This window comes from Lepus europaeus, chromosome 5 (assembly GCF_033115175.1).
Source record: "Lepus europaeus isolate LE1 chromosome 5, mLepTim1.pri, whole genome shotgun sequence".
NCBI classification, from domain to species: domain Eukaryota; kingdom Metazoa; phylum Chordata; class Mammalia; order Lagomorpha; family Leporidae; genus Lepus; species Lepus europaeus.
Window position 1 is genome coordinate 48062396 of NC_084831.1, and position 24224 is coordinate 48086619.

Here is a 24224-nt window from a genome sequence, read left to right on the forward strand (position 1 = left end):
AGTGTCAAATTGTTAAGTCAGCAACAGGAGTCACTGTGTACTTACATCTCATGTGGGATCTATCCTTAATGTGTTGTCTAATGTGCAGTGATGCTATAACTAGTCCTGAAACAGTATTTTTACACTTTGTGTTTCTGTGTGGGTGCAAACTGATGAACTCCTTACTAATTATATACAGAATCTATCTTCTGTATATAAAGATAATTAGAAATGGAAAAAAAAAACCTGGTGTTAAATTGGAAATGGCATAGAAAATTAATTTTTAAAAAATATCATGTAGGATCTCTGTCTTTAATGTGCTATACACTGTTATTTAATGCTATAACTAGTACTACAACAGTAGTTTTTTCACTTCGTGTTGCTATATGGGGGCAAACTGTTGAAATTGTTACCTAATATATACTAAACTGATCTTCTGTATATAAAGAGAATTGAAAATGAATCTTGATGTGAATGGAAGGGGAGAGGGAGCGGGAAAGGGGAGGGTTGCGGGTGGGAGGGAAGTTATGGGAGGGGGGAGCCATTGTAATCCATAAGCTGTACTTTGGAAATTTATATTCATTAAATAAAAGTTTAATAAAAAAAAAGAAATAGGGGGAAAGCCAAAAACACACACCTTTCCTCCCTCCTAAAAGGAGCTACATCAGAATCAACCCTGTACACTTGATTGACTCAGAGTTGGAACATTAGTGAGCAGACAGGAAACGATACCTGTTGGAGTTCTTCAAGTCTGACTTCGTAAGTTGCTAAAATAAATAGAAAACAATTATTTCAAGGAGGTTTATCTTACAGCACCTAGAATTAAAACAATTATGAAAGATTATTGTTTATTATTCTTAACCTTGGCAAGGCTCTGTGCATAGATTTGGAAGATTCTGGGGTCACTCATGGTTTTAATTCCCATGGAGATTCCCAGGCTGGTATTTACAGCCAATGAAAATCCACAAAAACATTGTCAGTTTCTTGCTTTAGTAAATAAATCTGCAGTTCATGTTTAAGAGAGAGCACTGAGAGTTCCTGGTAGCAATCAGAACTCAAACTGGAAAGGCAAGGCAAAGGGCTAACACAAGCCCAAACCCCGCTCAAATAAATGAACTCTATCTTGTCCCAGAGTGTTCTGCTCCATGTGCATTTTGCTTCCTTAAATGCAGCCGGCTGAGAGGAGTCCATCAACAGAGGCTCAACTATCTTTTGCCTTTCTGATTGTGGACTTTCTGTAATGACATGAGGCTAACCTAAGTGATTAGCAAATATGAAGAGGGGAAAGAATTTGGGTTCAAGTCCCAGTCTGGCCACTTAAACCCAAAGCATTGCAGAGGAATTACTTCACTTCTTTGCACTTCAGCTTGCTCCTCTATGACACTGGACCACTTGGCCGTGAGTTTAGGGAGTTGATAGGAAGGGTAAAGGGGATGCTGTAATGGCAGAGCACTAGCTGCTGCATAGATGCTGATGCAGTTTTCTCATAAAGTGGCTTATTTGTTTTTCGTTTGCTTTATCTATAAAGGCTTTCTCCTTACTGCTCACAAAAGAGTGTGCACTATCACTAGGATTTTTCTCTCTGTTCCTTTTTATCTTCTTGCTGTTACAGTCCTGAAGCTTCAGTTTAGAAGACTGACCAAGCAACCTGTAGTATTTCTCAGCCCATAGATACAGTAAATGCAACCCTAAGTCTCCGTCAAGGACTCTCAGCTGGGATCGTGGGCACACACACCTAAATGTCTGCCTGGGTGGCCAAGAATACATCAACTTGGGTAATTCCACACTTTTATTATCGCCAATTTTTGAATAAAATCATTTTATTCTGCTGTGCCTTCCTTTAAAATTATTTAGCTATTCACACTTTAGAAATGTGTTTATGATACAGTTTCCCCAAATCCATTACTAGGATGAGTTTGTTTTCCAACTCTGAAAATGATACTCTCCTCCTCCATCTCCCCATTTATTTACCTGTCAGTTATCCTGAAAGAACTAACAAATAATCATCTCATTTGCTTCTAGCGAGCTTGAGAGTAAATAACATATTTATTTAGCCTGTCTTAGAAAAGATGACAGCATGGCTCTGAGAGGCCTTACCTACCACTGGTAAGAAAAGAAAATAATACACATCCAATTAATGAACGTTCATAATGTTGATAGTGCTCTTTAGCAAATTGGACATTCTTCAAGGGCAAGTTTGCCATCAAAACTTACTCCAAATGGGGCAGGTGTGTGGCCTACTGGGTAAGTCATGGGGTGGGATGCTCTCATCTGATACTGGAGTGCCTGGGTTCAAGTCCCATCTCCACTTCCATTTCCAGCTTCCTGCTAATGTGCACTCTGGGCAGCAGCAGGTGATGGCTCAAGTACTCGGGTCCCTGCCATCCACATGGGAGACTGGAACTGAGTTCCCAGCTCCTCGCTTTGGTCAAGTCCAGTCATGGCCATTGCAGGTATTTGGGGAGTGGATAGGAGCTCTCTCTCTCTCTGTGTATATCAAGTGAATAAACAATAATAATAATTTACTGCAAGGTAGGAACATAAAGTCCAAAAGGCTGCATCTTAAGAGGTCCGGAAGTAAGGGATTAAAACAAGAAGATGTGACCCACAGCTCTGGGCCTCTGCTCACTTTGTGCATAGTTATGTACCTTTCTTTCAAGTGAACAGCTTTACCATGGCACGGAAATGACACATAGCAGAGGGGTTGCTTAGCAACCCGCCAGCTGCTGGAGCCACAACGTGGCTATGGCTTGGATCCCTCCTCTTACCTGCACCTACAAACATCCTGTGTGACCTTGGAAAATCCCTGCACCTCTTACACCGGGAGATGAGAGATGATTATTACAAATATCAAAGACAACAATAAGAAGCAACTAGGTTATATGTATCAAGCAGCACACTAAGGGTTTAAATGCATTACTTCACTTAATTCTCATGGCGATCACTACTCGTGTTTCAGTTTTACTGATGAGAAAACAGAAGCCCAGAGAAGTGAAAAACTTGCTCAAGGTCACTCAGGTACCAAATGGTGTTCAAATCTCTTCCTTCAGGGGCAGCACAGCAAGTTAATGCCCTGGCCTGAAGCACCAGCATCCCATACGGGCACTGGTTCAAGAACCAGCTGCTCCACTTCCCATCCAGCTCTCTGCTATGGCCTTGGAAAGCAGAAGATGGCCCAAGTCCTTGGGCCCCTGCACCCATGTGGGAGACCCGGAAGAAGCTCCTGGCTGCGGATCAGAGCAGCTCTGGCTATTGCAGCCAATTGGGGAGTGAACCAGCAGATAGAGGACCTCTCTCTGTCTCTGCCTCTCCTCTCTCTGTGTAACTGTGACTTTCAAATAAATAAATCTTAAAAAAACAAAACAACAACAACAAAAAAAAACACAACTTCTTCCTTCCTATGAATCATCTTTTCTAACAGAATATTACCCAGGAGCAGAAACAGAACCGTACTCTTCGCAGGGGTCCTAAGGGTCTTTTTGAAACCTTCAAGACATCCCTGGGGCTTGTGGGACACAGTCTGAAAAGCATGGGTCCACTCTGAACACAAGTCAGCAGAGCTCTGAGCTCATCGGAATCCTGCATACCCAACACCAAGTTCTGTAGAGGGGGCAAAACCCCACAAAGGCTCCCATGCTGAGCTCTGCCCCTCAGGGGAAGGTCTTCCCTGTCCTCTTGGCATTTGCTGTGGCTGTAAGTCTAATGACAAACACCTGATGGTGACATCAAAAACCAACCACCTCATCCACCCTTCCTGTCAGGAAGGTGTCATGTAGACGCCTCACAGTTGGTGGGAAAAGCAAGCAAGTAAGATCCCCATTAAATTAACTTTTGTTGAAGGTGTTAGACATACATGATTTATTATTGTTATCATTTTACCTACGGATATCCAGCTGTTCCAACACCATTGATAAAGGCTGTATTTCCCTTATTGAATTGCTTTTGCTTCTTTATAACATAAAAAAGAATCCATTGGCTATAGTTCTACAAGTCTGTTTCTGAGTTCTCAATTATGTTCCACTGTTCTACGTGTCTCTCTCTGCCTATGTGTGTCTCTCTCTATGTGTCTCTTCTGTAGTATAAGTTTTTAAATTGGATACATTGATTCCATTTTATTCAAATTTGTTCTTAGCTATTATAGTTTCTTAGCCTTTTCAAATGTATTTTGGAATAATTATGTCTGTATCCATAATGATCTAAAAAAGACTTTTCTGGGATTTTTATAGGAATTTTATTAAGCCTATACACTTGGGGAAAATTGACATTTTTTACTGTCATTTTTACTGTGTTGTCTTCTGATAAATAAACATAGTATATCCACTCATTTACAGTTTCCTTGTTTAATCATTTTCAGCATTTAAGTCTTACATATGCCTTGTTACACTTAAATCTAAGTATTTTTTCTTTTTAAGGGACTCTAAAAGGGAATTTTTTTTTTTTAGTTTTCAGTGTCAATGTGCTTATTGATAGTAAATATAAACACTTTTTGTGTTTTGTTTTGGAGGCATATATGTGTTTTGTGTTCTAGCAGGATTTTTTGTGTGTATTATTTTGGTAAATTCCTTAGGAATGTCTACCTAGATAATCCCATTTACTGCAAATAAAAAGTTTTGTTTTTTTCTTTTCAATTGACATTTATTTCCTTTGCTCACTGTATTGTTCTGACTAGAACAGGTAGCACGGTGGTGAATAGGCAGACATTCTTGTCTTGTTCCCAGTCACAGGGGGAAGCAGTCAGAACTTCCCCACTAGATGTCCTGTTCAGCTATAGGCTTTGTGAAAATATTCTTTATTAAATTGAGATAGTTCGTCCAAGAGTTTTTATGTCATTATTGGGGATTGAATTTTTCAAATGCTTTTTCTGCAAGGATTGATTGTGCAATTGTTTCTCTTTAGCCTGTCAATGTGGTGATTTTCATTGATTTTTGAATATTGAACCAGTTTTCCATCTCTGGAATAAACCATACTTGTCATGGCATATAATCCCTTTTTTATCTTGCTGAAATCTATTTGCCAATACTTTGCCAAGAATTTTTATGACTACACTTATAAAGGATATTGATCTGAAATTTTTTTCTCTTGTACTGTCTTCAGTTTCAGTATCAGGAAAATATGAGCTTCATAAAATGAATTAAGAAGCGTTCACTTGTCTTCTAATTTTCTGGAAGAGATTGTAGAATTGCTGCTAATTCTTTTTTAAATATTTGGTGCAAATTTCCAGTGAAATCCCCTGGACTTAAAGATTATTTGGGAGGAAATTAAAAATTAGGCATTTGATTTTTGAGTCGCACAGCTATTCAAACTATTTATTTTGGGTAAATAGTAGTAGTACTTTTTAAAAAAATATTTACTTAATTTATTTGAAAGGCAGCGTTTACAGAGAGAGAGAGAGAGAGAGAGATCTGTTGGTTCCCTCCCCAAATGGCCACAATGGCCAGGGCAGGGCCAAGCCAAAGCCAGAAGCCAAGAGCTTCTTCCAGGTCTCCCATGCGGGTGCAGGGGCCCAAGCACCTGGGCCATCTTCCGCTGCTTTCCCAGGTGCATCAGCAGGGAGCTGGATCAGAAGTGTAGCAGCCAGGACAGGAACTGGCACCCATGTGAGATGCTGGCATTGCAAGCAGCAGTTTTGCCTGCTATGCTACAACACTGGCCCCAGTTGGTGCTTTTTGAGACATCATCCACTTTTATCTAAGTAGTCCATTTGGTATGTATAGAATTCTTCACAATATTCCCTTATTATCCATTTGAGGTTGGCAAGGTCTGTAATGTTATCCCTCTTTGATTCTTATATTGTTAATATCTTTGTTCCTTTGTCAGTCTTGCTAGAGTTTACCCAACTTTATTGATCTTTTCTGAGAACAAGCTTTTGGTTTCATTGATTTTTCTCTACCATTTTCCTGTTTTTAATTTCATTTGTTTTTGTTCTTTTTTTTCCTTTCTATCTAGCTTATTTGCTTTTCATTTCCTATGTTCTTGATACTTCTCTGTTACTTTTTTAATTGACAAGAAAAATTTTGAATATTTATTTTTAATTGGAAAGTAAAACTTCACAGCTTTTGATATGTATATACATTGTGGAATGGCTAAATTAAGCTATTTAAGAAATACATTATCTCACCTTTTTGTGATGAGAAGACTCAATCTACTCTCAACAATTTTCAAGTACACAATATATTCTATTAGTTATACTTACCATGTTATAATCAGTCTCTTGAACTTATTTCTCCTAACTTAAATTTTGCATCTTTTGACCAACATCTTCCCAATGCCCACAGCCACTAACTAGCTCTGGTAATTACTATTTCGCTCTCTGTTCCTATGAGTTTGGCTTTTTTTTTTTTTTTTTTTGAAGATTTTTTAAAATTTACTTGAGAGGTACAGTTACAGACAGTGAAAGGGAAAGACAGAGAGAAAGGTCTTCCATCCACTGGTTCTCTCCCCCAAATGGCCATAAAGGCTGGAGTTGGGCTGATCTGAAGCCAGGAGCTTCTTCCGGGTCTCCCATGCAGGTGCAGGGGCCCAAGGACTTGGGCCATCTTCTACTGCTTTCTGGGGCCACAGCAGAGAGCTGAATAAGAAGTGGAGCAGCCAGAACTAGAACTGGCACTGCAGGTGGAGGATTAACCTACTGAGCCACAGCACCAGCCTTGATTCTGGCTTTTTTAGATTCCAATTTAACTGAGACTAAGGCAGCACTTATCTTTCTATGTACGACTTAATTAATGTTCTCCAGGTTCATCCATGTTTTCACAAGTGACAGGATTTTCTTCTAAGGATGAACAGTATTTCTTCATGACTATATACCATTTTCTTTATCTACTCATCCATTGATGCACACTTAGGTTGACTTAAATATTGGCTATTGCAAATAATGCTACGGTTAACATAGGAATATAGATATCTCTTAGTCATACTGATTTCCTGTTCATTAAATACACACACACTGGGGCCCACTGTCCTTAGCTAGTCAACCTTCTACTTTAGAGTCTGTCTGCATATCTATCTATATCACAGGGGTTTTATTTATAGGAGGAGGAACAGGGAAAATATATCTGTCTGTTCCATCTCTGCTGAAGCACAGTTACACTTGGCGTTGGTTTAAATGTTTGTTTATTTCCACCTACTTGAAAGACAGAGAAAGAGTAGGTGAGTGAGTGAGATTTTCATCCATTAGCTAAGGGTTGGCCAGTGTGATGCCAGGAACCTAAGTACTTGGGCCACCATCTGCTGTCTTTCAGGGTGTACATTATCAGGACATTGCACTAGAATAGCTGGGGTTCAAACCAGGCACTCCGATATCAGGTGCAAATAACCCAGTGGCAGCTTGACTACAACATAATGCCTGCTCCCAGGCCACAAGTCTGTCTCTGTCTTTCAAATAAATAGATACATTTTTAAAAACTGAAACAAAAGGTATTGCCTGGGAAGGACAAACTCAGGCCTCCAGTCCAGCTTCCTATTTAAATCCTCAGCTTCCCCCTTTACTATGGAGGACCTTGTAAATGTCCAAATCTGAACCATATCACAGCCTACAAACAGTTCTCCCTGTAGCCCCATCTGTTCTAAAGAGGAAAGTCTTAGGGAAGAGACCCAAAAAGGATCTTGGGGAGCTCTATTTAAGTGTGTGGGTTCTGGGGGTCTCATGTGGTCCATAGAGAAAATGTCCAGGCTCTGACTGGAGCATCTTATTGACCTGTGAACCTTTAGCTGTATACAAAGTCAGGCTGATTACATAGTCATACTGATTTCCTGGATTCTGGCCCAAATGGGACCCACAGTCATTCTATTCAAAAAGTAGTCTATAGACCACAGCATCTGCATTACTTTGCTAGAAATATAGTCTCGGGCTCTATGGGGGAGTTACTGAACCGACATCTACATTTTTTTAAATGCTTTTACAATTTTTTTATTTATTTTTAATTTTTTAAAAATATTTATGTATTTATTTGAAAGTCATCATTAGAGAGAGAGAGAAAGGCAGAGAGGACTTCTATCTGCTGGTTTGTTCCCCCAGATAGTCTCAATAGCCAGGGCTGGGCCAGACAGAAGCCAGGGGGGCCCATAACTCAATCCAGGTCTCCCATGTGGGTGGCAGGGTTCCAAGTACTTCCGCTACCACCTGCTACCTCCCAAGATGCACAGAGGCAGGGAGCCAAATTCAGAAACAGAGCCAGAACTTAAACCTATGCACTCGGATATGGGATGCAGGCATGTCAAGTGGTATCTTAACTGCCGCACTAAATGCTTGCCCCAGAATCTAGATTTTAATGAGATTTCCAGGTGATTTGTGTGAAGTTTAGATTTTGAGAAGCCCTTGCTTTACAAGGGCCCAAAATCCTGATTATAGGGCACCATTGTCTTCTGGGTGCATGGGGGTGGTAGTTGTTTTCTTTATGGCTGACATTTTACCAGCTAGATGGGAACCTAGACTTTGCTCAACCTAGGAGAAAGGGAGTTTTTCTAGTAGTTCTCCAAGCTCTATTTCCTGGGAGAGGGGAGAGAAATTTCAGTAGGTGATAAGTCTATATTCCTAGGAAAATGGCGTTCCCTTCCAGAACCTTGGGCCTCTTGCCTATACAGCAAAGTTGTTTGACAAAATGAGCTCTTGTAAAGTCTCCCTTCCAGGAAAGCCAACTTCCTCAAAAGAGAAACAGCATAACTTGTGGGAAGAGCATGAATCTTTGAGGCCAACTGAACCCATTTCACATTACAGCTCTACACAATGTTACTTGTATGGCCTTGTGTGTGCGGTTCAGTCTCTGATCTTTAGTTTCCTATTGTTAACAGTGGGGTGATGAAAACACACTATCAGCAGGGATACACGTGGAGGACCTAACACAGACCCACAGCCTACAGTACAGGCTCAATTCATTCCAACGTTCACTTCAACAATAGTGTTTATGCCTTTTGTGGAGAACTGGCTGACACTACAGGGGGAACAAAGACTTTATTACTTGCAAACATATCATTAGTCCCTGCTTCTTCATTTGTTTTTTTATTCTTTTGAGAGGCTCTGTTCCCCCACCCCACCCCCCAACAAAGGTCTGAGCATTGTCAGCAATACCAGGGGCAGGAAGACTTAGCTCTGAACCAGCGGTTGTATCCATTAAATAAATTCCCTTATCCTATTCAGAGGTAACACAGGGGCCTAATTCTCATGGTCTGTTATCACCTTCTATGTACAACCAAGCAACTAGGGGACTTCACGAGATACCCCACAAGATGAGAGATGAAGTTTCTATCTTCATCTGAGAAGGAAAATAAATGAATCAGCATATCTTGATTTTCCTTCCCAGGTATCTACAACTGGCAAAGCAGCAGAGCCAAATGGTGAAGGAGAGAGGACAGCAGGTAGAGGGAAAGGCAGTAATAGGAGTCATGAGATAGCATTGATGCCCAGCTGGACCTATTTATGTTTTTAAGAGATTAGAGATGGAAAAAAAGAAATGAGATGGCAGAGCAGAATGGCTGTGAATTTTTAAACTTGCAGCTAGCCAGAGGGAAAATCCCACTTTTGACACATTTTCATTCCACACAGGGTTGCACTATTAATTGGCTTTGCAGACTTACCATCAGCGATTTCTTCTGCAGTGCACAGGTTAATGGAGTTGCCAGAGTGTCTCAGATATGAAATTGTCGCCTCATAATTATGTGGTTCTTCAAATTCAGCACTGAGAGGCAGGAAGAAAAAAGGTTACTTAAAACACTTATTTAAACACAGTTTAAAGCTTTTTGTGTTTTTACCCTCATTAGAGAAGTCATATAAGCATGTCTAGCCAATTTGGTGACCTAAGCAGTTATAGAAGCTACTGAGGAATTCTGCATATGATGCAGCAAAGCATCAGACAAAGATTGCATGGCTCATGTAAAAATAAAATACGGTAAAATCTCCAGGTGCCAGACATAGAGAAGAAACTCACCATTAAAGGCACAAGTGAGAATTGTAATCAATCAAAACTGGAGCAGTCTGGACATGAACTGGTGCCCATATCGAATACTCATGTTGCAGGCAGTGGCTTTACCCACTAGACCACACGCCAGCCCCATAAATATAATTCTTGAAATACAATATTTTATGTAGAGTGTAAAGGTGGGAAAACAGAATAGGGGGCTGGAGTCATAACACAATGCCAGGATCCCACATGAACACAAGTTTGAGTCCCAGCTGCTACACTTCCTGTCCAGCTCCCTGCTAATGCACTTGGGAAAGCAGTGGAAGATGGCCCAAGTGCTTGGGCCGCTGACACCCACTTGGGAGACCCTGTTGGAGTTCCAGGCTCCTGGCTTTGGCCTGATCCAGACATAACTGTTGTGGCCATCTGGGGAGTGAACCAGTGGGTGGATGATCATTCTCTCTCTCTCTCATTTCTCCCTATGTAATTCTGCCTTTCAAATAAATAAATAAATCTTTAAAAGGAAAAAGCAGACTAGATGCAGAAGAGGAAATTGATGTATTTGTTAATCTGAGAAATCACCCAGAATGTAGCATAGAGATTAAGAGATCGAAAATATTAAAAGAGAAATTAAGAGACTAGGAGGAAAGCATAGAGATTAAGAGATTGAAAATATTAAAAGAGAAATTAAGAGACTAGGAGGAAAGCATAGAGATTAAGAGATCGAAAATATTAAAAGAGAAATTAAGAGACTAGGAGGAAAGGATGAGATCTATACATACAAGCATAAGGGACTCTAAAAGGAGAGAAGAGTGATTAAAAAAAAGTCAGTATTCTAAATGATCATAGTTAATACTTTTCTAAAATTGAAAAGAAGCCAATTTATCTGTTGAAGCAGCTTCAACAAGGAGAAATAACATTAAATCCACACTTATACAGTTTGCAATAAATCCGTATAAGTCAAAGAAATATGTAAAAGCTATGTGAATAAAAATACAGATTTTCTACTAAGAAACAGAAACCAGAGTGGCCGTGTATCAAGTTGTAGAGACTCTGGATAGCACCCTGACACACTGAGAGAGGAAGGATGTCAATACAAAATTCTGTTGCAGCTAAAGTAGCAATCAAGGGTGAGAGAGAGACATTCTCAGAATGCAAAACCTGCATTTACCATTCACGCATCCCTGCTGATGAAGTTCATGAAACTGAGCTGGCAAACGAAGTAGGATTCATGGAACAATAGTACGTGAAGAAATTACTAAAGCTGTAAGTAAATCTAAATAAATACTGTGAAAATTGGCACCTTAGAGAAGTTTAAAATATTAAATAACATCGTAGAAGACAGAGGAAAAGGACAATAGGAATTATTCTTAGCACTTTATATTATTTAGGTGTAGGAAACCCATGTGGCAGGAACCCAATCATTGAAAGTATCATGGCTGTCTCTGAGCATTTGCCTCCATAGGAAGCTGGAACAAAATCTGGAGGCAAGGCTCAAGTCCCACACACAACCCAGACATGGGTTTCTTAACTGCTAGGCTAAGCACCTGCCCAAGGATAGAAATTCTAATTAACACCACACTTTGTAGATGTCAAAAATTAACAGTAACCGCTAAAAATAATAGAAATAGAGTATTAGTTCTTCAACTGGTAGATGCGGAATATTCAATGAGAAAGCTGAAATACTAAAAAAGAAACAAAATGAAGGTTTAAAAGAAAAATGCAAATAAAAATATTGCATAGTAAAATGTCCAAGTAGATCAAGAATCACAATACATGCACATCTACTCTAATAAAATGGAAAATATCTGAGTGGATATTTTTAAAATCCAGCTAATGTTACTAAAAAGCAGCAGGCAAGCTAAGGGTTCCAGACAAACGGGTGTAAAAAGAAGTGTAAACCACATATTACCAATGGAAGACTGAGGTAAATGTATTAACTGCAGATCATGTATTAGCATTTCTCAAGAAAAGGAGAAAAGGCACACATGAATGCACACACGCACAGGAAGAGATAAGAAAGAAGTCATAGGTTAGGAAGTTTACCTACTGGGTAAGCCACTGGTTGCAACATCTACATCCCTTTTCAAAGTGCCTGGGTTCAAGTCTCAGCTTTGCTCCCAGTTCCAGCTAACATAGACTCTGGGAAGCAGAAAGTAATGACTCAAGTAATTGGGTCCCTGTCACCCAGGTGGGAAACTTGTAAAGAGCTCCCAGCTCCTAACTTTGTACTGGCCCAGTCCCAGCTGTTACAGGTATTTGGCGAGTGGACCAGCAGATGGGAATCCATCCATTTTCTCTCTCCATCTCCCATTCATATTCTCCTCCACCCCCACTCTCTCTGCTTCTCAGAGAAATAAATATATAAATAAATAAGAATGATAAGAATGGACAGTGTTAAGAGAAATTTTTTAAAAGATTTATTTATTTACTTGGCAGTCAAGAGTTACAGAGGGAGAGGAGGGGGGAGAGAGAGAGAGAGAGAGAGAGAGAGAGAGAGAGAGAGAGAAAGGGATCCTCAATCTGTACATCTCCAAATGCCTGCAATAGCCTGTACTGGATCAGGCCAAACCCAGGAGTCAGAAACTCACTCAAGGTCTCCCACAGTGGTGGCAGGGACCCAACTACTTGAGCCATTATTGGTTGCATCCCAGAGTGTGTGCATCACTAGGAATTTGGAATAGGAAGCACAGCCAGGACTTGAACCTGTAGTGGAGGGTTGAAGATAAACCTTCTTAACCAGAGAAACTTCAAAAAAATCACACTTAATGGTGAAGTATAACACCAAGAGTTAATATCTAACGGGAATTTCAACAAAAGGAAAAAGACAAACCCATAGAAAAGTGGAAAAAAGTACATGACAGCATAGAAGAGTGAACAGCTTACAAAAGTAAGTTCTTAACCTCATAGTAAACAGGGAAATGGCAATCAAGGCAAGAGAATTTATTTCACACCCATCAGATAAGCAACAATCCCAGTTTGAAAATAACACCTCATTTGGCAGGAAAATGGAAACACAGGAAATCCATACCCTTGTTTGAGTGTATGAATTGGCACAACCATTCTGGGGATAATTTCTCAGTATCTAGTCACACTGAAGTTTATTACTATTGGCAATAATTCTACTTCTAAGGAAATAGCTTTGGGAAACATGCTTATATCCACCTAGAAACACAGGAGGGTGGTTATGGCAGTGTTATTTGAAATGGTAGAAATAAAAACAACCTGGATTCCAAGATAACTGGATGGAGAAAAGCTGCATGTATTCTGATCAAGGGAAAATGTAGGAAAATGTGAGTCTGTATGCATGGGAGCTAGTTGGAGAGGTTTTACAGTGAACATCTACAGTAAGAAGAGAGATTCTGTGGAGCAGCAAGGATTGCACAGACACACAGCAGCTCATGGGACACTACCAGCCACTCCCGTGGTCAGCAGCTCCCATGGCTGGCAGCTGGTGGATTCTGCAGAAACCTGTGCTCCACTGCTGATCTTGTCTGGGGAAGAGACATGTGGTCTCCACTGACTGATTCCAGGCAGATGAGTTGGTGGGGGGCAGAGTGCCCACTTAACTCTGTGAATGGAGGGCACATCACTCCCTCCCCCAACCAGCAGTGAAAGTGGTTTCTTCCCAGAATATGGCAAGTGGAGGCTGCTGTGGCTTGCTAGCCTCTGGTAGATTTTGTCAGAGAGAGAAGCCTGCGGTCTCCACTGACTTTGAGTCAGAACTGTTAAGGGGCATGGGGCACCTCTTAACTTGGTGAACGTAGGGCCTTCCTCCCCAGACCCCACTAAAATGGCCCAGCTCAGGGATGGAGTGCTCTCTATTTGGACAGAGAGGCTTCTGGGGTAGAGTGGATCCCCTATAGCCTGTGACTGGGGGAATCCTGCCCCATGTGACTGTGGGAATCCTGGTTCTGTGCTATAAGCCAGGAGGACTCCATGCTCTCACACCACGCCGTGCACAGATTCTTTGTGCAATTTGTACACGTGAGTGAGTAGGAGGTACAGGCACAGAGAGGCTCACCTTGGCTCACAGATGAGGCAGGGTGATCCTCCCCTCTCCCCTAGTGACTACAGAGGAGAGCTACCCATATTTTGGGGATTAGCCTGGACTTTAGCCCCACCCACAAACACTAGCCAGCGATCCCTGGCCCCACCAGCACACACACCTCTGGATATCCCCTGAAGGTACAGGCCTTCCATCACATCAAGGGCATGTTCCAAAGAGCAGACTTCAGAGGAGATATCTACAAGTGTTTCTCCAGATGCATAAAATATATAAGAAATATGAACAAGGAAGACAATATGACTCCCCAAAAGGAACACTTTTTGACAGTCTAATACTTCAATATTAGACTGTAAAGATATTGGTGAAATGGCCAAAAGGGAATTCAAAAGATTGATTGTAAGATTACTCAAAAACTGAGAAGTGATTATGTGAGTTAATGACATGGATGAGAAATCCAGCTGGGAAGTAGAAATAATAAATAATAATCCAATTGAAATATTAGAATTGAAGAATTCAATATATCAAAAATATGGTGGAAAGCCTAACCAACAAACTCAGTGAGGCTGAAGAAAGAATATCTGAGCAGAAAGACAAAGCTTTTGAAATATCACAGTCAGACAAAATAGAAGAACACCCCTTCCCCAACAAAAGGAAAGAGTGTTCAGGATCTATGGGATACCACCAAATGGCAAAATACACATGTCTTAGTCATCCCTGAAGGAGAGGAAAAGCACAGTGACTTCGAAAATTTATTCAGTGAAATAATAGCAGAAAATTCCTCAAATTTGTATAAAGACATGGACATCCAAGTACAGGAAGCATATAGAACTCCAAATAGACAGGATAAGAGAAGATCTTCACCATGATACATTATATTCAAACTTTCAAAGGTAAAACATAAAGCAAAGATCCTCAAGTGTGCAAGAGAGAAATGACAGATCACCTTTAAAGGATCTCCAATCAGATTGACAGCAGATTTCTCACCAGATACCCTACAGGCTAGGAGAGAATGGAGAGACACTGGCCAAGTCCTTAAAGAAAAAACTGACAGCCCAGAAAACTGTACCCAGAAAAGATCTCATTTATAAATGAAGGTGAAATAAAGACTTTCAACAGAAAACTAAAAGATTTTTTTCACCACCTGGTTAGCAGTACAAGTGTTAACAATATACTACACACAGAAACAGAAAGATAACCGACATCATGAAAGAATGTGAAGGCAGAAAACCTCATAATAATAGTACAAAGGAGATCCAAAACGAATAATAGGAATATTTCCAGGAAAAAGGCCATACAAAGTCATGACTTATCAATAATAACCTTGAATGCAAATTGACTAAATTCTCCAATTAAAAGATATAGATTGGAGCTGACATTGTTTTGTAGCAGGTTAAACTGCTGCTTATGATGCCAGCATCCCATATGGGCACTTGTTCAAGCCCTGGCTGCTCCACTTCTGATCCAGATCCCTGGTAATGTGCCTGGGAAAACATCAGAGGATGGCCCAAATGCTTGAACCCCTGCTGCCTACATGAGAGATCCAGAAGGAGCTCCAGGCCTTGGCCTGGCCCAGGCCGGGTTGTTGCATCCATCTGGAGTAGTGAGCCAGCAGATGGAAGGTCTCTCACTTTCTTTGTCTCTCCTTTTCTTTCTGCTACACTGCCTTTCAAATAAATAAATAAATAAATAAATATTTTTAAAAAGATACAGATTGAATGAATTAAAAAGTAAGACCTATGCTGCCTACAAAGAAACACCTCACCAAAAAAGATACGCACAGACTGAAAGTAAGAGGATGGAAAAAGATATTCTTTGCAGATAGACATCAAAAACGAGCAGGAATGACTTTCTTAACATCAGACAAAATAGAATTTAATATAAAAACTGTCAAAAGAGAAAAAGAATGTCATTATGTAATGATCAAGGATAAACTCAACAGGGAGATGTGACTACTGTAAGTATATATGTACTAATGCTAGAGCACCCAGTTATTTAAAATAAATAATGGATTGATGGATATAAAGGGAAATATAGGCTCTAACATAAGAACAGTGGGTGATTTCAATACCAACTTTCATCAATGGACAGACCAACTAGACAAACAATCAACAAAGAAACATCAGAGCTAATCTACACTATGGACCAAATGGACCCAATTTATATCTATAGAACATTTCATCCCACAGCTGGAGAATACACATTATTTTCATCAATGTATGGAATTTTTTCTGTGATAGACTATGTACTAGGCCATAAAACAAGTCTCAACAAATTCAAAAAATTGAAATCATATCATGTATCTTTTCTGACCACAATGGAATGAAGCTGTAGATTGACAACATAGGAAACTCTAGAAAACAGACTCATAGAGATTGAACATCATGCTCCTGAATGAAGAGTGGGTCATAGAAGAATTGAAAAAGGGAAATAAAAAATTTCCTAGAAATTAATAAAGATGACAACACAACATATCAAAACTTATGAGATACAGCAAATGCAGTGTTATGAGGAAGGTTTGGGGCCAAAACTATGTCACAGTAAGTTAAGCCTGCGCCTGCAGTGCTGTCATCCCATTTGAGTGCTGGTTCATGTCCCAGCTGCTCCTCTTCCAATCCAGCTCTCTGATAATGGCCTTGGAAAGTGGTAGAAGAGGGTCCAAGTGCTTGAGTACCTGCACCAATGTGGGAAACCTGATAGAAGCTCCTGGCTCCTGGCTTTGGATCTGCCCAGCTCTGCCTATTGCTGCCATTTGGGGAGTGAACCAATAGATGGAAGACCTCTCTCCCTATCTCTAACTCTCTCTGTCTGTAACTCTGCCTTTCAAATATATCAATAAACCTTTTTTAAAAAGTGGAAATCTTATAGCAATTAGTGCTTACACCAAGAAACGGGAAGACCATCAAATAAATTATTTAAGAATGCATCTCTAAAACTTAGAAAAGCAAGAACAAACCAAAGTTAATAGGAGGAAAGAAGTAATTAAAATTAGAGAAGGAATAAATAAAACTGAAATAGGAAACTAATAAAAAATCAGTGAAATGAAGAGCTGATTTTTTTTTTTTTTTTTGACAGGCAGAGTGGATAGTGAGGGAGAGAGACAGAGAGAAAGGTCTTCCTTTTTGCCATTGGTTCACCCTCCAATGGCCGCTGTGGCCGGCACATCTCGCTGATCCGAAGCCAGGAGCCAGGTGCTTCTCCTGGTCTCCCATGCGGGTGCAGGGCCCAAGCACTTGGGCCATCCTCCACTACCTTCCCGGGCCATAGCAGAGAGCTGGCCTGGAAGAGGGGCAACCGAGATAGAATCCGGCGCCCCGACCGGGCCTAGAACCCGGTGTACCGGCACAGCAAGGCAGAGGATTAGCCTGTTAAGCCACGGCGCAGGCCAGAGCTGATTTTTTTTTTTTTTTTGAGAAAATAAACAAACCTGATTCACCATTGGCCCAACTAACCAAGAAAAAAATGGAGAACACCCAAATTTATAAAACCAGAGATGACAAAGGGAATTTTACAACCAGTAATATAGAAACAAAAAGAATCTTCAGGAATTACTAAAAAGGCTATATGTCAACAAATTGGAAAATCAGGAAATGGATTGATTTTTGGATACATGCAATCTACCAAAATTGAGTAATGAAGACATAGAAAACTTAAATAGACCAACAGCCAATATGGAGATTGAATTAGTAATAAAGACCTTGCCAACAACAACAAAAAGGCCAGGTCTTCTTGGTTTCACTGCTGAATTCTATCAAACTTTTATAGAATTGATCCCAATTCTTCTCAAACTATTCAAAACAATTGAAAGGAAGGGACTCCTTCCAGACTCCTTCTATGAGGCCAGCATCACCTTAATTCCAAAACCAGAAAAAGATACAACAAAGAAAGACAACTATAGATCGATGTCCCCAATGAACATAGATGCAAATATTCTCAACAAAAGATTAGCTAATTGAACCCAACAACACATCATAAACATCATTCACCTGGATCAAGTGGAATTTATCCCTGGTATGTAGGAATGCAAATCAAAAATTGTGATAATGATACATCATGTTAACAAGTTGGAGGATAAATCCGTATGATTATCTCAACAGATGCAGCGAAAACATTTAATAGAATACAACATACCTCCATGATAAAAAAAATCTTTAGCAAAGTGAGTATAGATGGAACATTCCTCAACACAATCAAGGCAATATATGACAAACCCACAGTCAGCATCTTATTGAATTGGGAAAAGTTAGAAGCATTTCTGCTAAGATACAGAACCAGTCATGCCCACTGACACCATTGCTGTTCAATATAGTTCTGGACGTTTTAGCCAGAGCCATAGGCAAGAAAAAGAAACCAAAGGTATACAAACTAGAAAGGAGGAAGTCAAATTATCCCTGTTTGCAAATGACATGATTCTATACATAGGAGAATACAAAAGACTCCACTAAGAGACTATTGAAACTCATAAGAGAATTTGGCAAAATTGCAGGTTAGAAAAATCAACAAACAGAAAATCAATAGCCTTTATATACACAGACAATATCGTGGCTGAGAAAGACTTATAAGATCAGTACTCTTCACAATAGCTACAAAAAATTTAAATACAAGAATGTGAAAGGTTTTTACAATGAAAATTATAAAACATTAAAGAAATAGAAGACACACCAAAAAAGGAAAAATCTTCCATGCTCATGGATTGGAAGAATTAATATCATCAAAATGCCAATTCTATCCAAGGCAATTTACAGATTCAACATGATCCAAATAAAAATACCAATGACATTCTCAGATTTAGAAAAAACAATGCTAACATTCATATGGAAATACAAGAGACCACAAATAGCTAAAGCAACCTTAAACAACAAAAACAAAGCTGGAGGCAACACAGTATCAGACTTCTAGGGATACCACAGGGCATTTATATTCAAAACAGCCTGGTACTGGTACAAAAATAGATATATAGGCCAACAGAACAGAATAGAAACCTCAGAAATTAATTCACACAACTACAACTGACTAATCTTTGACAAACAAGCTAAAATCAATCCCTGGAGAAAGGACAATCACTTCAACAAATGGTATTGGGAAAATTGAATCTATGCACACAGAAATATGAAGCAAGACCCCTACCTTATTCTATATACAAAAATCAACTCATGGCCAGTGCCGCGGCTCAATAGGCTAATCCTCTGCCTGTGGCACTGGCACACCAGGTTCTAGTCCCGGTCAGGGTGCCAGATTCTGTCCCGGTTGCTCCTCTTCCAGTCCAGTTCTCTGCTGTGGCCTGGGAGTGCAGTGGAGGATGGCCCAAGTCCTTGGGCCCTGCACCCTCATGGGAGACCAGGAGAAGCACCTGGCTTCTGGCTTTGGATCAGCGTGGTACGCCGGCCGCAGCGCGCCGGCTGTAGCGACCATTGGAGGGTGAACCAATGGTAAAGGAAGACCTTTCTCTCTGTCTCTCTCTCTCACTGTCCACTCTGCCTGTCAAAAAAAAAATCAACTCATAACAGATCAAGAACCTAAATATACAACCTGACACCATCAAATTACTAAAGGAAAACATCAGAGAAACTCTACAAGACATTGGCAGAGGCAAAGACTTCTTGGAAAAACCTCAGAAGCATAGTCAATCAAAGCCAAAATTGACAAATGGGATTACCAAGCTGAGAAGCCTCTAGACTGCAAAGAAAACACTCAGCAAAGTGAAGAGGCAATCAACAGAATGGGAGTAAATATTTGCAAGCTATGCTACTGATAAAGAATTAATATCCACAACCTATAATGACCTCACAAAACTCAACAACAATAAAACAAGCAATCCAGTTAAGAAATAGGCAAAAGACACAGGTATTTTTCAAAGAATGAAATGCAAATGGCCAGCAGACACATGAAAAAATGCTCAGGATCATTAGCCATCACCTCACCCTGTTAGAATGGCTTTCATCCCAAAAACAAAAAATAAGGATGTGGGGGAATAAAACAGTGTACCACTGTTGGTGAGAATGTAAACTAGTACAATTCTTATGGATGACAGTATGGAGATTCCTTAGAAATCAGAAAATAGATATACCATATGACCCAGAAATCCTGCTCCTAGGAATTTGTCCAAAGTAAATTAAATCAGCATATAAAATAGTTATCTGTATTCCCACGTTTATAACAGCTCATTTGTAATAGCTAAGATATGGAATCAATTCAGATGTCCATTAATTGATGACTGGATTAAGAAAATGTATTTATATACATGATGGAATATTACACAGCCATATAAAAGAATGAAATCCTGTCTTTTGCAACAAAATGAATGCAACTGGCAACAATTATAATTAAATAAGTCAGTCCCAAAAAGACAAATATCACATGATTTCTCTGATATGTAGTAGCTAATACAGGGCACCAAAAATGTATAGAAATGAAATGGACATATATGATTTGATTGTTATTTGTTATTTTTTTATTTTATTTATTTGAAAGACAGAGTTACAGAGAGAAGTAGAGACAGAAACAGAGGTCTTCCATCTGCTGGTTCACTCCCCAGATGACCACAATGGCTAGAGCTGTGCCAATCCGAAGCCAGGAGCCAGGAGCCTCCTCCAGGTCTCCCACATGGGCACAGGGGCCAAGGAATTGAGCCATCCTCTGCTATCCCAGGCCACAGCAGAAAGCTGGATCAGAAGAGGAGCAACCAGGACTAGAACCAGTGCCCATATGGGATGCCAGTGCTTCAGGCCAGGGCATTAACTCACTGTGCCACAGCGCAGGCCCCTTGATTGTTATTTTTAACTCTTAAATATACTCCTATGGATCTGTGCTCTTTCTACTTTTTACTTGTTGAATATTATGGTTAGTGATATATTAAGCCAAAGATTATAGAGCAGATTGAAATCATGTTTTAATTTTTTTTTTAATTTTTTTTTTTTTGACAGGCAGAGTGGACAGTGAGAGAGAGAGAGACAGAGAGAAAGGTCTTCCTTTTGCTGTTGGTTCACCCTCCAATGGCTGCCGCGGTAGGCGCGCTGCGGCCGGCGCACTGCGCTGATCCGATGGCAGGAGACAGGCGCTTATCCTGGTCTCCCATGGGGTGCAGGGCCCAAGCACTTGGGCCATCCTCCACTGCACTCCCTGGCCACAGCAGAGAGCTGGCCTGGAAGAGGGGCAACCGGGACAGGATTGGTGCCCGACCGGGACTAGAACCCTATGTGCCGGCGCCGCTAGGCGGAGGATTAGCCTAGTGAGCCATGGTGCTGGCGAAATCATGTTTTTATAAAAATTTAAAAAACAAAAATATAAAGGAAGGAATGAGAGGGATTGAGGGAAGGAGGGGAGAGTAAGAGAAATATGGTTATCTTAGAATTGAATCTATGAAATACATGAAATCTGTTCTCTTTATATTAATAAAAACCTTTTTTAAAAAATCCTATATGTTCCTCAGTAAAGGAATTTAACAGTATCTCCAAAGTTTCATGGAAAATGGAGTTAAAAGATAATTTTATCTTGCTGCAAAAAATTTTGAAATCTGTGCATAGTTTTGTGATATTGAACAGTTTTGTGATCATCCTGAAGACTTCTCATATACATGGGTTTCAAAAATTGCTCACATCAAAACAAACATCTTTTAATTTTGTTTTCCACAAACTTCTTAAAGTGCCCTCATACATTAAAAGTATATGATATATTCCTGTGATGAAATACAAAATTATAATGAACAAATATCAAAATAAATATGAAAATAGCATTGTAAAGAAAAGAAAGTTGAAGATGGAAGATGTCATTTATACAGAAATGTAAAATATGACATCTTAAACAGAATGTGAGTTTGCAGTCCAAGTTTGAGAATGCACTGAACAGATACACTCCTAAATTCATGACAGTTGTTACCTAAGAGATGGGGGAATGAGAAATGAGACCACAGAGCGAAACAATGGGGCTTCAATGGTATCCATAAACAATGGGAAAGGACAATTATAGTGCAACAAATATGGAGAAAAATTACCCACAACCCTGCCACCTTAACACAAGGAGAGCTTAGCCTTTTGGTGTTCTTCCGAATTTTCCCATTTACGTAAGCATTTATATAGTGATCATGGACAATGGAAAGTTTGGAGCTCTCTCTTTTCTTTCTCTCTCATCTATTGTTATATCCTAAGCACTTTCCACTGCACTGTTTTACTCCTTTGATCATCTGAAATATTTTCTAGTTTTCATTTTGCATCTTCTCCATAATATTTTAAAAGATTTATGAATAGTTCATTTTGCTGAAAAGGGAATTTATAAACTCTAATGCATCAGTGGCTTCCCCCTTCCTATTTTTTTTCTGCTTCCTCTACATGAAGTAATCAAAGAAACTTTCATAAATTATAGGCTATGGCATGTATCCCATGCTCCAATGGCCTAACAATCTCATCCTGTCTATGGTAAATTAACTTTATTAATAAGAAACAATTTGTGGAAAAGCTGAAAGAAGATGCCTAATCAATTTCTTGGACTACTTTGGTCAAAAATAAGTAAGTATTTGACTTCAGATGACTTTAAAGAAAGAATTTCAACCAAGTTTTTTTTTTTTTTCCTTTGTAAAGGCGTCTTTTAGATCAATTGTCTTTACAGAGAAGCAGTCCGAGGATTAATGTTAAAAGGGAAAAAGGAGAATGCAGTTGTATTTAAACCTCTTTCTTTGGTGCCTGAAAATGTCTTTTATCTTTTTTCTCGGTCCATTAAAGCTAGATCTGAGATCCACCTTGATTTTATACTGTATGGATCAATAGAAAGAAGTTGGATTGCAGAGAGCAAATGACTGTGTGATTGCAACATCTATGCTTCAATTTCTTTATTTCCACATTTATGAAAAATGTCTGTTTCCAGGACAATATGTGTTAGTGACAGGCAGCAGGTAACAGACCCATGGTGTGGGTTCAGATATTGAAGGAGCTTATAAATGCCACTGGTAACTCCTTAAATACATAATAAATCTTAAGGATTTTTTCTCATGTAATCTACTAGAACTTTTATCTTCTACATGTTAGTTGGTGATTAAAGATGAACAATCAAAGGATAGTAAAAAGAATGGTTACAGGGGGACTTGAGCTTATGAAAGCAGATGAGAATTTGAATCTCAATTCTTTCTTCTGAACAGGTAGTTTGAACCAAGCCTTTTTATCCTTTCAAACTCTTTTAGGAGGATGAGATGATACAAACTATGCTGTGTGTAGTATTAAGTGGTCACTATTTCCACTCCCACTACAATTTCCATAACTACTCCCATTTCTACTTTTACTACTCCTTCTAGCACTTATACTTCAACTTCCACCACTGTGTCTTTCAGTTTTTCTACTTTCACCATTTTAATATACATATGTACATATGCTTATATATGTATATATATATATGAATTTATCTTTACATATATTTTATGTGTAGTCATGTATACTCACTTATTTATACATTTGTATTCTAACATTACTGATTCTATTATCACTTCTGCTACAACATACACAACATTCCCAACACCAGTTTGCTCTGGGTACCAGATATTCCTTTTATTCATGTATTCATAAGTCAATTCTTTCCACAAAAGACCACAAAACTGTGATAACCATGTACATATTACCAAAGTGCTGGGTAACCTTATAAAATACACCATCTCCTCTGGCCTATTGCAGGAGTAGTGCAATGTTAGCAAACTTTTGATCTGATTCATAAGGAAAACATGTAAGCAAGAGTAGTTGCTAATAATTACTGACCATTTTCTGTGCTGGGCACAGTTGTAACATATCTCAATTCATTTGATTGCTATGAAATTGATATTATTATTCTTTTTGTGTTCAGATGAGGAAACTGAGACATAATCCAAACTCAGAGAATAGCAAGTGGCATAAGAGAGAGAAGTCCAGTATTTTTCTTCAGACTCTGGATCTTAACCACCATGCTATATATCACCTCCTCCAGGGGAGGTCAGACAGAACATGAGTAGCTCATGCTAGAAGGGAAGCCATCTAGGAAGGTGGATATGAGGGTGTGCAGCAAATGGGACCTCCAGAGGACTGACCAAACTATTATAGAAAGCCATAAGAAGAGTATGTCTGTCGGGGATGCAAAAGTAGAGGGGCTGAGATTTCTCATCAGTTAAGTCACATGGGCTTACTTTGAACAGACTATACTCATGTTCATTTTATATGTGTCCATGTGTCCTACCAGTTAATCCTCTTAGTGGCACTGAGTGGTACTGCACAGATGACGGAACTGAGTCTATGATAGTACTGTTCTTAACTAGCAGGGGAGGGTCTGGAGCCAGATTCTAAATTTTTTATCAATATAAAGAGAACAGACTTCATGCATCCCATAGATAACAGTTC

The 24224-nt window shown here is 39.5% G+C and overlaps 1 protein-coding gene across 1 annotated transcript in view; it reads right to left on the minus strand.

Annotated features, from left to right (window-relative positions):
- Nucleotides 1–24224, minus strand: part of FYB2 (FYN binding protein 2) — a 114488-nt gene that overhangs the window by 72592 nt on the left and 17672 nt on the right. The window contains 5 exon segments of the mRNA XM_062190088.1: nt 712–746; nt 9550–9650; nt 12573–12578; nt 12930–12949; nt 23129–23145. Of these exon segments, the coding sequence (XP_062046072.1) occupies nt 712–746; nt 9550–9650; nt 12573–12578; nt 12930–12949; nt 23129–23145 (179 nt within the window).